Below are 15,206 nucleotides of genomic sequence, written 5' to 3'. Positions count from 1 at the left end.
TCCCTCCTCCCTTCCCTCCCTCCCTCCTCCCTTCCCTCCCTCCCTCCTTCCTTCCCTCCTCCCTTCCCTCCCTCTCTCCCTTCTATTCTTTTACAGTGCTAGGGCCTCTCATGTGGTAAGTCCCTATGCCCCAGGCATGTGTGTGGAGGTCAGAAGACAACTTTGTGGAGTCAGGTTCTCTCCTTCCACCCTTAGGCAGGTTCTGGAGCTCCAAATGAAGGGGAAAAAAACTCATGTATGTGTGGGATTGTTGTGTCCTTGGAAGGGAGCTGCTGAAACAACTGGTGGGGTTATGACTGGACAAGAAGAAAATCCCCTTTACCGCCAAGCATTCTAGCTAGTAATGTTCTCTCCAAATTCTAGGGAAAGATACCGGGTAAGCAACTCTACAATGTCAACAACCCGTCTTTTATGTAGTGTCCAGTTTTGTTGGGGTTACAGGTGGCAGTGTGCACCCTTTAATCCTTACACCACGTGGTAGGCAGAGGCCAGCAGATCTCTGTGAGTTCAAGGCCAGCTTGGTCTACCTGTGAGTTCTAGGCCACAGGGCTAAGTAGTGAGGCCCTGTTTTAAATAAACAAAGGAAGCTACCTACAACTTCCACAAGGTCAAACCTGCACAGACCCAGCCTGGGCTTATGGGAAGATGACTGCCCACAAGTGGCCATCGGTAACATTTCTAGTTTCTTTCTGCTTTCTTTCATGACTACTCTTATGTTCTCCATCTGGTTCCCGTGGTGCCTGCCCTGTGCAGAAGCATAGGAAACATCTGTGCTTTGTAACTGCCTTTGCGTAATGAGACAGCGCTCATGTTAATGTTGGCGTAAGATTTCTCTTTGAGAAATAGTCCCTCCACTAACTTACCAGTCTCTATTTTTTTGATGAACTTGTCATTACATTTTTCCCGATTGTAAATAATTGTCTTGAATATATCTTAACGTAAAACCATCGCTTATGTTTCAAATGAGCTCTGTAGCACACGCAGGCCTCTGCACATAGAATTACCGAGTCGCAGGCTGTTGGCTGAAAGGGTTACTGTCAGGCCAGTTGCCGTCAGTGAGGTCGGGCCTTTGCCTGGCACAGCCTATTCGTGATGACCAACAAACAGTCACCCCGGAGCACCGCTGATGCGGTTTACCTGAGGCCTCCAAGTCCCTTGCTGCCAGAGGGCTGTGTGTAGGGTGTCTGCTTCTTTCTTTGTCCAGGGGACATTACTACTTTAGAATGTCACGTGTTGCAGTTTGACTCTGCTACCTTTACATTTTCTTTGACAGTTTTATTTTTATGAAGATGAATCTTTTGAGTTTGACACACACACATGTCTTTTCATTGTTTTTAAACTTAGGAAGTTGTTCTTACTGTGGACAGAGTTAAAAATATCTTTCTCAGAATTCTATCTTTCTCAATTTGGTAATTATCCCTTTTATTTTCAGATCCCAAACTGATCTTCCAGGCCAGCCTTGCAAATGCTCAAATTTTGATTCCCACCAATCAGGCCAGTGTGAGCAGTATGCTCTTGGAAGGGCACACCCTCCTGGCCCTCGCTACCACCATGTATGCTCCTGGGGGTGTCAGCCAGGTACGGGAGACACTCAGACTTACTAAACTTGGCATAGACAACCGGGATTGTCTAAACCTTAGCTGGTGCTAAAGCAAGAATGCTTCCAAGTGTCCTCATAGATGGGTGAGCATGAAACGGGTGAGTTCACAGTCCTGTGTCCTGAGCTGAAACAGAATTCAGGCATGGACAGAGATTCTTTGTCCCTTTGATGTGTTTTCTATAACGCCAGGACAGAATCACGATCATGTTACTTCTGCAAGTCAATGTATTTTAGGTCTGTGGCTTGTGATGTGTCTGTGCGTTTACCCTTTTGAAAGGTTTATTTGAAAGCATAATTTTTAGCTTTCCTTATAAACTCCTCTGGGGGACATGTGGATGTGCTCCTGTGCTCTTTGAACATACAGTGTGACGGGGCAGAGGGCGAGAATGCTGCTGGACAGCCCCTCTCCAGTAGTTTCTTCCCGGCGGCAGTTACCCTTATATTGCTGCTGTGCTTGAATGGCTAAGCTTCTCGCACCCACTTTTAGCCACCAGTCAGAGGGTACAGGTCAAGAAAGGACTGTGGAATCATCTGCTTGGTGGTGTTTATTTATTTATTTGTTTTTATTTTTGTTTTTTTGGGTTTTTTTGACACAGGGTCTTACTATGTAGCTCTGGCTGCCCTGGAACTCAACTGTGTAGCCCAGGCCTCTGCCTCCCAAGTGCTGGGGTTAAAGGTGTGCCCTGTCATTGCCCAGCTCTTTTATTTGTGAGCAGGCTCACTCTCTAGGCCAAGTAGGCCTGTAATCCCCTGTGTGACCCAGGCTAGTCTTGGATTCTGAGTGATTTTTCTGCCTCAGCCTCCCAAATGCTGGACCATATGCAGGCACCACCATGTCCAGCAGTAATAGTTGTGAGATCTTTTAAGATATTAATGATATTAATGAATGTTAAATAGAAATATTATAAACACTGGAGTAGGGATGACTTTTTCCCCAAACAACATATGGTTTGAGAGCAGTAGATCTAGCTCTCCTCCTAATCTTGCAGGAAATGGAGGCTGGATGTTAAACATCTAGTCCAGCGTCATGCAGCCATGCGGCCCAAGAACCAATGACCGCTGTGCCAGTGCTGTTTCACTTCCAGCCGTCTCCTATAGTGACTGGTTTTTACATCTTAAAATATACATGCTAAACATCACTCCCATCTGTAATGTGTCTTCTTGCTTAGGTCATTCAGAACGAAGAAAATGAGAACTGTTTGAAGAAGGTGGACCCCCAGCTCCTGAAGGTGGCTTTGACACCGTACCCAAAGCTGAAAGCCGCCCTCTTCCCACAGGGCACCGCTCCCAGTGTCCTGCCCTCTGATGTCACACTCTACCACCTCCTTCAGGTACTGTGTTTAGGGAGCTGGTTCTTGGATGTGTCAGTCAGGTCTCTGCCAGGAAACAGAACACCCTACCTCCTGTAGACACTCAGGGTAAGGAATCGTGGCAAAGAAGGATAGAGCTCTGAGCCTACACCCAGAAGAATGGCGTGGAAACATATCATTTTGCTTCTGTTTCAAAGGATGTACAGACCCTCTGAGACCTACTCAGGCTGTGGAGGAGAAGCATCTTTTGCCCGTATCTCAGTTCAACAGGCTTTCTTCTTTACATATATGCTCATAGTATCTTCAGTCCTGCCTAAGTTCTGTTGTTCTTTAGAGATGTGAAATCTGCCCTACTCAGATGTGAGGAATTCTTGGGGTGGACTAACGCTACTTGGAAGTGTGGTTCACAAATATGCCAGAACTGTCTGTTTCTGGAATACCATGAGGTTAGCAGCTTGTGCTAGAGTGCAAGCCCATCACACCACTTGGTATGCCCTCGAGATCAGTTTTCTATAGTTTCCCGAAGAATGGGGCTGGATGATGGCTCAGCGGTTAAAGCACTGGATGCTCTTCCAGAGGACCTGGGTTTGATTCCCAGCACCCACATGGCCACTCACAACCATCTGTAACTCTAATTCTGGGAATCCGATGCCCCCTGCTGGCCTCCACAGGTAGTAGGCACACATACATGCTGGCAAAACACTCATATACAGAAATCCTTAGAAGAATTTCCTGAAGGCAGCCTCGTGCTGGCTGCACATTCTGGTGCAGGTGTGTCTGCCATGGTTGCAGCACTTTGTGTAGCATTGGTGTAAACCAGACACTTCAGTGACACAGTGCTTTGTCCAGATTTGGTTCAATGTAGTGATCCTCCTGTCTCAGTGTCTCAGGTACTAGGATCAAAGGTGTACAGAGTTCCAGCATTTGAATCAACTTCTAAAACAAATCAAGTTATTCTTTGTTCTCTTCTTTTTTTTTTTTATTTATTATGCATACAATATTGTCTTGTGTGTATGCCTGAAGGCCAGAAGAGGGCACCAGACCTCATTACAGATGGTTGTGAGCCACCATGTGGTTGCAGGGAATTGAACTCAGGACCTTTGGAAGAGCAGGCAATGCTCTTAACCTCTGAGCCATCTCTCCAGCCCTCTTTGTTCTCTTCTTGACGTACATAATTTTGTTTTGTTTTGTTTTGAAACAAGATCTCATGCAGCGCTCAAACCCACTATGTAATCTAGGATGGCCTTCGGCTCCTGATCCTCCCTCTCCTACCACCCAGGACCTGGGCTGGCAGGTGCACCACACCTGGCTATTCATTTGTTTATTTAAAGCTGCATCTTACTGTGCTGCTCAAGTGACCCGCTTGCCTCAGCCCCCTGAATGCTATGACTGTGGTCTCATGCCACCATGCTCTTTGTATGTGTGCACTTTTCTGTTCATGTGCTCTCCATGCGTCTGCAGGTGCACACGTGTGCCCGTGTGTGTAGAGATCAAAGGCCACCTTGGGTGTTGGTCCTTAGGGGCTCTCGTGCTCTCTTCTGTAATGATTTTATGTTCAGAGAGACAGCGTTAAGCTGTGTTTAGTTCTAGGGATCAAAGTCAGAGCCCCACATGTGCTGGCAAAGATTCTAGCAGAGTCCTCTGGAGGGCTTTCTGTCGTTTTGCTTATTTGTTTTAGGGTCAATAAGCTTTTGAGTCTGATTAACTTTTCCTCTTTCTCAGTCTTTGCCGCCCTTTGATCCTAGCAGATTGTTCGGCTGGCAGGCTGCCAACACACTGGCAATAGGAGGTAAGACGTGGGACTTCTTACTCTGGGAGCACGTAGCCCTCATATGGGTTGGTCTGGAACTTGCTGTATAGTCCAGACTGACCTTAGATATCTGATCCTCCTGCCTCTACCTCCCTAATGCTGGGTTTCTTGTGTTTGCCACCACATCTGACGGAGTTGTTCTGGGGATCAAATCCAGTCCTTATGCGTGAGGCAAGCTCTCTACCGAGCAAGCTGCAGCCTCAGCTCAGAGAGCAAGGTGCTTGCCACTCTCCCTCACCATGTGCCAGGCTCACACACACTGCTGTCCGGGGTAGGACGCAAGAATCTTTGAGTTCTGTGCCATTTTAGGAACTCAGCTTCTGTTTCTCTTGAGTTTGGGGTTAATGTTTAATATCATGTATCATGCCTCTGTCTCCATGCTTGTGATGTTAAATTCATACTATCTGTCGTAAGGGTTGATACACTTTGTTTTCTCCCCAGATACAGCCAGCCATCTCCCACATTTTTCCAGCCCTGACCTGGTGAGTAAATACGCCGTAGTGGAGCGTCTAAATTATGCGTATTATTTACATCATGGACGCCCATCGTTTGCCTTTGGCACTTTCCTGGTCCAGGAGTTGATCAAGAGTAAGACTCCCAAACAACTGTAAGTGTTGAGAGCTTCACTTCCGCTATAGAAAAGCATATGTGTGTTTACTGTGCATTTAAAAGAGTAGTGAGACTGATCATTACCTGCACTGTGATTGTTTGCCTTAGTTTTGTTTTAAATGTTTGTATTCTTGGAAGATTTCATAGAATACATTTTGACCGTATTCACCCCCTTATATCCCAGGTGTCCCCACCTCCCTACTTACCCAACTTCATACTCTGTGTGTTCCCTTGTCCCCTCTGTCCCCTTGAGCCCACTTTGTGTGAACTGAGCACAGCTGAGCCTGAGGCCTGCTTTGCAGATGATCAGTACACCAGTTGTCACCCCGCTAAGGAAGACGGGCTCTCCCTCCCCTCCCCCAGCACAATCACATGCCAGCAGCTCCTCAGCTATCATGGGACTCTGTGCCCACCTCCCCTGCTCCGAGCTGGGATTCTGTCTGGCTTGAGCTTATGTGGTCTTGGCACGCTGTCACAGTTTGTGAGTTCACATGTCCTTCCGCCCCGCTCTGTCTGAAGAGCACGGTTTTCTTGACATTCATCCACCACCTCTGGCTCCTATAATCTTTTGGTCCCCTTTCCACATAGATCCCTGAACCTTGAGGAAAGGGGACTGAGCACTCTGGCGTCCCTTATCCTGTGCAAATGAATCAGCTGGGAGTCTGTGGTCATCACCACCAACTGCAAAGAGAAGTTTCTCTGACGAGGGCTGAGCTCAAGTTCAGGTTTAGACTCTGTCAGACTCCAAGCAGTCCTCGGTGGGACAACAGTGATTGTGTTCCGGGTGGTGACTTTGTTTTTCCATTGTGCCTTTCTTTTGCATTTCGAGTTTTTGGCTTTATTGTACATAATATTTGCTAATGGAAAAAGTAAAACAATAACACTGAAAAGAGACCTATTTTAAAGTCACATGACAGCTGCTCAGACACCAGCAGCTGCAGCAGAGGGATTCTATACAAGGTGCATTTTGTATGCATGAGCTGTCTTCTGTGTTCTTCTTCATACAGAATTGGGGGAACTGTCTGATGTAATTGACAGCAAGATTTTTTTTATGATTAACACAGGGATGCATTTTAAGCTTTGTTTTAGTAGTAGGTTTTCCTGGTGATGTAGTTCAGTAGTTCAGGAAGGAGGGAGTGAAAGACAGGAGGCCGGACTCCAATTCTTCATATTAAAGGGTTGGCAATGTCTTGTACATCTTGCTAGAAAACTTTCTACGTATATAAAATGTACATCTGAGACCTCTAAAATGTGCCTTGGAGCTTGACTTGGTGGTTAAGAGCACTGGCCACTCTTCCAGGGGACCTGTGACTCCAGTTCCAGAGGATCTGATGCCCTTTTTTTCTCTCCATGAACACTGAGCACACATGATGCACAGACACTTGTACATATAAAGTAGAAATAAATCTCAAAAGACAGGCAGTGTTGATGCTCTAGGCAGCTCGTGCTCATACCCGTAGCATGCTCAGAGCACAAGTCCAGCGCTTTTGAAAGTTCTTGGTGGCTGCTGGGTGAAGGTAGAAGCCACAGTGCTGAAGAGTTTGAATAGGGGCTCCAAGAGAATCTGGGGTCAGCAATACAGTTCTGCAGGTGAGGAGCCCGACAAGCTGAGCCCTAGGACCTGTATGGCAGAGGAAGAGGGCTGGCTCCTGCAGTCCTCTGACCTCCACACCACGCCCTGTGCATGCGTGTTCTTCTGCCCTCTGCCTGTGTGACCACAAAAGCTGACCTGGGGCTCCTGGTACCACAGCAGCCCACAGGCAGATTAACCAGCTGACTCGGGCCTGTATTCTAGTTGTGCTCAGTCATTCTGTGGAAACAGCTTCGGAAAGCAGTTACCTTTCTAGAAGAGTCAGGTATTGATTTGGGCCACATCTGACGCAAACCAGTAATGCTGCTCCATCTGTTAAGTCACAGCTGGCAGCATTATGGGCGCTGGCTCAAGGGGAGCAGGGTATTTTGTTTACCCTTAGAGCAGTGGTTTTCAACCTGTGCGTTACAACCCCATTAACAAACCTCTGTCTCCAAAAATATTTACATTATGATTCACAACAGTAGCAAAATTACAGTTATAAAGTAAAATAATTTTATGGTTGGGGTCACCACAACATGAGGAACTGGATTAAGAGGTCCTAGCATTAGGAAGACTGAGCACCCCACTGCTCTAGAGCATGTTGCTGACTGGCTAAATCCAGTTTGACCAGTGCAACTGGGTGTCGTGGAGCATTTTGTTTAAACTCAATGAGTACGGCAGGGCCGTGTTTCCTGTGACCGTGTGGCAGTGTGCTGAGCACTGACGTCTTTTCAAGATCCGTTTTTGCAGAGACATCTTGGCAAGGAGAGGGGTATTGTTTTATTGTTTTGTGCTTCTGAGATTGAGTTCTGCATTGGTCATGGAAGCACAGCCGCTGTTAATAGCACATCTCTGTGCCTTGTATGGAGGAGTCTTAGAACTTGATTTATCTGGGGTGTGGACCTCGGGGGCCACATCGGCAAAAAGGACTTTGAACTCTGAATTGGCCCGACAAGGTGCCGCAGTACGACTCACGCTGGTCCCCGTGGACTGGGGACATATTTCGTGAAACAGTTGGCACTGTAGTGACAGCTTTGAGAGTTTGTGCTGACACAGACGAGAAGTGCTGTGTCCCTCATCTTTTCCTGCAGCCTCTTCTCTACAAGATGATGCTTCTGGTGGCTTCTTGTCAGTTAGGAACCAGCCACAAAACTAGCTATCATATTCTTACCAATAGCCCACTTACAGCAGAGAAGAACTAAGACCTACTGCAGAATACAAGGGATTAGGAGAGGAAACTATTTTCAGTGGGTACACTAACGCAGGTCTGGAGAAACAAAAACGCCTTGCTGCGAATTCTCTTATAAAACTTTTGCTGGAACTCAGAAATAAAGCAGTGCGCAGTCTTCCTTTTTGCAGAGATGACAGGGCAGCTGGTTAGTTACAGTGTTACCTCCATCCGGATGGCACTGGTCCCGCTGGCACCTTGTTGGCTCTCCATTTCTCCCCAGAGAAAGCAACTTTTCTGAAGAAAAGTAAAAAATTCCACAACCTTGGCGTTGCCATTGGCAATGTGTAGTGAATGCATTTCACACTTACTATTCCCCAATCACGCCAGGCAGTGGGGTGCACACCGTTAGCCCCAGCACTCAGGAGGCAGAGGCAGGCAGGTCTCTGAGCTGGAGCCCAGCCTGGTCTACAGAGCTAGTTCCAGGACAGCCAGGGCTGTTGCACAGAGAAACCTTGTCTCTAAAACAAAAAACAAAAGCAAAGAATTCCCCATTAAAAAAAATGTAAGGAAATAGGGTTATAGTACCCAAAATAAGGTAACCTAGAACCCAGATGAGCAAAAGGTGAAGGGAGAGAACAAGCGATCAAACACAATGCCTGTCACTGACGTCATTTCATTTCCTTGTCTTAGTGAGAAGCAGATGGTTTTTTTATTTTCTTTCTTTCCTTCTTTTTTTTTTTTTTTTTCCAAAGATAGGGATTGTCAGTGTAGCCCTGACTGTCCTGGTATTCACACTGTAGATCAGGCTGGCCTCAAACTCAGAGGACAAACTCCACTTGCCTTTGTCTCCTGAGTGCTGGCATTAAAGGTGTGTACCACCACTGCCTGGTGAGAAGCAGTTTTTAAAAAGCGCATGTGTTCTGTTTGTATGTCTGTGTCTGTGTGTACACCAAGATACCCACAGAAATCAAAAATAAGTTTTTGTTTTAAGATTCTATTTTTATGGGCAGTGGTGACACATGCCTTTAATCCCAGCACTCGGGAGGCAGAGGCAGATGGATCTCTGAGTTTGAGGCCAGCCTGGTCTACAGAGTGAGTTTCAGGACAGCCAGGGCTGTTACTGAGAGAAACCCTGTCTCAAAAAACAAAAAACAAACAAAACAAAAAATTCTAAGTTATGTGTCTGTAGTAGGGAGGAGTTATACACGTGCAGGTGGGAATCCGGGAGAGGATACCAGGTCCCCTGCAGCTGGCGTGACAGGTGGCTGTGGGAGCCTGGCAGACTTGGGTCATCGACAATAATGTAAGCACTGGTAACTACTGGGCCATCTCTCTGGCCTAGCGGACAATGTCTGTGAGCTGGTTCCCTGCGCCATGTGAGTCTGGGGAACCAAACCCAAGCTGTCAGGCTGAGTACCAAGTATCTTCACCCACTGAGCCGTCTTCCTGGCCCCCTCTCTGACTGTTCTGTGGGTTCTGAGGTGTGAACTCAGGCCGCCACACTTGAACAGCAGGATCTTAAACCACTGAGCTAGGTCTCCAGCCAGTGTGAAAATGATGTTTCTGACTGATGTAATGTTGATCTTTGTTTTTCAGGATCCAGCAAGTGGGCAAGGAGGCCTACACCTTAGGGCTCACTTCCTCCCACAGCCCTTCGGTAGCGGCTGCCTGTGTGTGCTTCTTAGAGTTGCTTGGTCTTAGCAGCCTCAAGCTCAGAGTTGACATGAAAATGGTGAATGTGATTCTGGGCTACAAGTGCAGAAATGAAGACGTTCACCCCAGTTCTGTCAGAGAGTCTCTAGGTACAGCGCCTTTGTTCCGTTTTGCCCAAAGGACACGTGGGGAAGGGTGGAGACAGTACTTTTACCCCCTTTCTTGCACTGTTCGTATTATTTATTTCACTTTCTTAGATGTCATTTTAATGGGGTTTAAATGACCCTGAGCCTCATTTCTTGAACTGAAATGCCCAGGTCCTGACTTTTTCTATTGAACGCATGCCCGGACCCTTGATGACTTTGATCTCATTGAGCCTTTTCTTTGGTTTTTGGCTTTTTGGAGATGGGGCCCCACTGTGGTCTCTCTTGCTCAGGCTGACCCTGAGCTCCTGAACCCAAGCAGGGCTGTGCCACTGACCCACTTGGGTCTTTCTCGCCTGTGTTTTTCACAGCTGAGAAGCTGACTAAGCTTGCTGACGGTGACAAGGCCACCACCAGAGAGCTGCTCGTTCTCTTGGAAGAAGGCGTGTGGAACAGCGTTGGGCAGCAGGGTTTCAGCAGGTTTGTGAGCTGCAGCCTCAGGCTGTTCTAGTCAACCTGACTGTGGCAGCCTGTGTTCTGCTGATCTTCCAGTGTCATGCTCTTTCCTCAAAATCCCGGTCTTCCTCAGCCGGCATAAAGCAGACAAAGAGTTGCATCTTCCCTGTGGATGCCCTCTGTGCTCCTCCTTGTAGGCAAGAGAGGTGGTGGGTTGTTAAGGTTGTTGTGGTGTTTTGTCTGCATGTATGTCTGTGTACCACATAAGTTCAGTGTCCTCAGAGGCTAGAAAAGGGCATCAGACCTTTGGAACTAAAGTTACAAAAGGTTGTGAGCGTCCTGTGGGTGCTAGAGCTGCACAAGGTCCTCTGTCAGAACAGCAATTGTTTTAACTACTGAGCCACTCTCCAGCCCAAGAGAGGAGTGTTTGTTTTGTTTTCAAGATAGGGTTTCACTGTGTACCCTTGGCTGTCCTAGAACTCACTCTGTAGACCAGGCTGGCTTAGAACTCAGAGACCTACCTACCTCTGCCCCCTGAGAGAGTGTACACCATCACACCCATCTAGTTTTTTTGTTTTGTTTTGTTTTTAGGAATTCTAATAAATATTTGGTATGTGTTGAGAAGCATATATTTTAATTATTTTTATTTTTACCACAACAGAACTCAAACCCACAGCCTCATGCATGTTAAGCATTTGTTCTGTGCTGGGTGGTAATGTCTACTCCTGTTGAAAGGGTTTCTGTTTTGCTTTTTTCCCTTTTTAAAAAGAAAGTGCTCTGGTTAATTTTTTACCAATTTCCAAGTTTCAAACTAGATCTATATTATAGGTGTGTTCATATATGTGTGTGTGTGTATGTGTGTGTGTTTGTGCATATGTGTGCAGGTGCCATGGAAGCCAAAGGTATTGATTCCTTGGAATGAGAATTGCAGGCGGCTGGGAGCCACCTAACATGGGTGCTGGGAACCAAACCTGGGTTCCCTGTAGGAGCAGTAAGCTCCCCTCACCACTTAGCCATCTTATTTATTTATTTATTTCATGGTTTTGTTTTGTTTTGTTTTTTAGACAGGGTCTCATTTTGGAACCCTGACTGGCTTGGAGCTCGCTCTATAGACCAGGCTGGCTTCTAAACTCATCGACACTCCCTGCCTCAGCCTCCTGAGTGCAGAAATGCACCGCCATGTCTGGCCTCAGAACTATATTTTAATATTTTCCCATCTGCTGTCCATCCTCAATTCTGATTCTAGGTTGTCCAGTGAATCCAGCAGCCAATGGGCATTAGTGTTACAGTTCTGCATGGTCCACAATATGAAGCTGAGCCTGTCCTACCTTAGAGAATGTGCCAAGGCAAATGATTGGCTGCAGTTCCTGGTTCACAGCCAACTCCATAACTACCACCCAGAAGAGGTAAACCCACTTCCAGAACAGTGTTCTTTCTGTTTTTTGTCTGCTGTGAGGGCCATGTTTGTCAAGTTCATTAGACGGGCATCAGACAAGAGGATGCTCGTAGGTAGAGTGTGGACGAGTTTTGAGGATTCCAGGTTGGACATGGAAGTTCACTCAGATTCACTCAAAAGCAACCAATTGTGGTGTCTCAGGTCTGTCATCTCAGTACTAGGGAGACGGAGGAGGCAGGATCACAAGTTCGAGGCCACCCTGGGCCAGATAGCTGGACATTATCACAGACAAGTCAGATGACTTTGGAAGCAGCACGTGGTCACCTCTGACAGTTCAGCATCCTAAAGATCCATCCTGAGCCTTTCTGTGATGCACGCGCTCCCTCTAGCTAAAAAGGAATGTGAGTGTGTTTTAATCATCTGCCCTTTAGGTGAACTCTCTCCTCCAGTACTTCAGCCCCGTCCTTCAGAGCCACTTGAAGCTGGCTTTTGAGAAGCTGTCATCAGGATCCATCTCTCAAGTGGACGGGGACCAAGACTACAAGGGCCACCAGGAACTCCAGCAAAGCAAAGAAGAGACAAGGGATTTCTTCGAAATTCTCCACCAGTGCTCGGAGGAGTCAGCCTCCTGGTGCTGGCTTCTGGCTGAGGCAGCGCGACAACGGGCTCCTGTCCTCAGTGTCCTGGCCGCTTGTCTCCAGGTGAGGGGCACGCGAAGCCTAAGTTAAGGGGCCAGAAAGCAGTAAGACAGAACAGAGCTGAGCATCGTGGTGGGGGCCTGAAGTCCCACATACTTGGATGGTTAAGTTAGGAGGATGGAAAGTTTGAGGCTAGCCTGGGCCTCGAAAGAGCAGCACGAGGATTAGAGAGATGATGACTCGGGGCTTAGAGCACACACTGCACTCTTGGGGACCTGGGTTTGGGCACCGGCGCTCGTACATCACCCACACAGACACTCAGCGCACACGTAGTTACAATAAACTAAGTCTTTTAAAAAGTAAATAACAACCACAGAAACAGCCAGTGGGAAGGCACTTTCCACAAACTTGACAACCTGAGTTTGATTCCTGGGCCTTACAAGGTGGAAGGGGATAAGGGTTGGAGAGTTGGCTCAGTGGTTAAGAGTGCTTTTTGCTCTTGCAGAGAACTGGAGCCGCCTGTTAGTACAGCTCTGGGCACCCATGTCCCCTTCTAGCTTCTGTGGGCATCAGCACACCAGTGCTCAGACACACAGAGAATCAGACAGGAGAGAGAAGAAAGGGAAAGAAAGGAAAGCGAGCCACAGGCAGGGATGGGATGCACGATAGTGAGGCTCCTGCACCTGCTTCCAGCGTCACTGAAAGTGTCGGTGCTGCCACAGCTCAGGCTGTCCCATCCACTGAGGTTCCTCCCTATCTCCTGACACCAGTGAAGCCAGCAGTTAGAGCTCAGACCCTGACTGGCTGACCGTCACAAGCGCACTCTGCTGGGCAGGCATCCACCTCCCCCTCTCTGGAGAACTCCAGCTAGTTAATGGAGTCTCGTCCCCTTGGTGGCCTTTGACCGCCACATTCTTCAGGACAGTATGTGATGATCCCTTGCATAGTTGTCAGTTTGTGTCATGTTTGGACGCTCTCTGAGTGACCTCTTCTGAGAGGGAATGCCCATCTGTGGCCTTTGTGCATCTGTATGATCCAGGCCCAGTTCTTTCCTTTTGAAACATTCTTATCTGATGACAGGGTGCCAGTGCTGTCCCCTGTCTGTGTGTTTGGATTGTCACCTCTGTGGAGGACAGGGTTGCAGCTGAAGCAGTGGGACACATCCAGGCCTCTGTAGAGGATCATCCATGGAGCCTTGAGGACCTGTCCATTATCTGGAGAACTGTGTTGACAAGGCAGAAGAGCCGCACCCTCATCCGAGGCTTCCAACTTTTCATTAAGGTATTTTATGTGCTCTCTCTGTTCTCTCTGTCTCTCTGTCTCTGTCTCTGTCTCTCTCTCTCTCTCTCTCTCTCTCTCTTTCTCTCTCTCTCTCCAGGTGTTTCTAGAACTTCAGCATTCAAGGCATAGCACCCCTTGGCTTTTTCTTACAGAATCAACAAGAAATGATAGTAGACCTACTAAGTGTTTAGTGTTAGGTATCAAGAGACAACAATAGACCTACTATGTGGTGTTTAGTGTTAGGTATCAAGAGACAACAATAGACCTACTGTGTGGTGTTTAGTGTTAGGTATCAAGCCCCAGGGCCTTTGAGAGATACCACATTTATTTAGCAGAGGACTTATATGTATTGGTGTATTAAGTTCTCACAATATGAAACTATGTATATGTAGATGTTATGAAGTGGCATTACTTTTTTTTTTTTTTTTTTTTGGTTTTTCAAGACAGGGTTTCTCTGTGGCTTTGGAGCCTATCCTGGAACTAGCTCTGTAGACCAGGCTGGTCTCGAACTCACAGAGATCCACCTGCCTCTGTCTCCCGAGTGCTGGGATTAAAGGCTTGCGCCACCACTGCCCGGCACATTACCCTTATTTTCAGACTGAAAACTAAAGTCACAGAACTGAAACCATACAGACTTAAGTGCACTAGTACGTGGGCACACTTACAGTTCAGATTACTCCTTTCTAATCCAAAATTCCTCTCTTCTGACCTGACAACCCCACTACTAGTCTGGATGGTGCCACAGAGACCATAAGAGGGTAGGCTACTGGATCATTTTGCCTCCAGGAATGCTTGTGGGGGCATAGCGCCACCCAGTGGACGTCTATAGACTAACCAGATATGGATTTGTTTTTTGTTTTTTTTTTTTTTTTTTCAAAAAGAAATAACATTTAATTTGATTCTGAAGCTGTTATTAATAGCATTTGATGTTCTGGGTTTTTTCAAAGGATTCGCCCCTTCTATTGATTATGGAGATGTACGAACTGTGTATGTTCTTCAAGAATTACGAGAAAGCCAAAGTCAAGCTTGTGGAGTTTCAGAAAAGCCTTGAGACGGTAGGCTGGAATGGGAGTGCCCCGCCCTCTGGTCTGAAGTTGGTTGGCTTGGCTCTTGTGCTTGGTGGCTGGTGTGGGGAGACAGCAGGCGAGCGAGTGCATCACGTGACTGACAGTCACGTGTGTCCTTGCGGGAGAAGCCAGGCAGGCATGCAGTGACTTGTAGTTGCCACAGAGACATGTCGCATGATACGCTGCTGCTCTCGTGTCCTGGTGGTGTAGCCACACTTAGTGGGGTCAGAGATGGATGCGGACGCCAAAAAGAGAGGGGTGGCCCGTGGCTGCGTTTTCACAATCGGGGATGGCCCTGAGGGTGACCCAGGCGAGACACCGCTTTATCTCCTGGGAGAGGCTAAGGTTTTGGTTCGGGAGCCATTGAGAAGGCTCAGCAGGTTCGCCTCGCAAGCTTGACAACCTCAGTTTCATCCCCAGAGCCAGGGTGGAAAGCAGGAGAGAGGCCTAACTCCCTGAAGCGACCCACGTGAGCCGTCTCACGCATCTCTCAGTCCAG

At 47.5% G+C, this 15,206-nt stretch overlaps 1 protein-coding gene across 1 annotated transcript in view; it reads left to right on the top strand.

The window, feature by feature from the left end:
- Nucleotides 1-15,206, top strand: part of Spg11 (SPG11, spatacsin vesicle trafficking associated) — a 68,110-nt gene that overhangs the window by 36,239 nt on the left and 16,665 nt on the right. Inside the window, exons 18-27 of the mRNA XM_005364359.2 lie at nt 1,433-1,578; nt 2,770-2,931; nt 4,633-4,699; nt 5,162-5,327; nt 9,670-9,875; nt 10,241-10,349; nt 11,572-11,731; nt 12,153-12,422; nt 13,440-13,640; nt 14,588-14,695. Coding sequence (XP_005364416.1) covers nt 1,433-1,578; nt 2,770-2,931; nt 4,633-4,699; nt 5,162-5,327; nt 9,670-9,875; nt 10,241-10,349; nt 11,572-11,731; nt 12,153-12,422; nt 13,440-13,640; nt 14,588-14,695 — 1,595 coding nt within the window. The remainder of the gene's footprint in view (nt 1-1,432; nt 1,579-2,769; nt 2,932-4,632; nt 4,700-5,161; nt 5,328-9,669; nt 9,876-10,240; nt 10,350-11,571; nt 11,732-12,152; nt 12,423-13,439; nt 13,641-14,587; nt 14,696-15,206) is intronic.

The sequence above is a fragment of the Microtus ochrogaster genome (assembly GCF_000317375.1).
Source record: "Microtus ochrogaster isolate Prairie Vole_2 chromosome 14 unlocalized genomic scaffold, MicOch1.0 chr14_random_1, whole genome shotgun sequence".
NCBI lineage: Eukaryota > Metazoa > Chordata > Mammalia > Rodentia > Cricetidae > Microtus > Microtus ochrogaster.
This window is presented reverse-complemented; position numbering and strand designations above follow the sequence as displayed.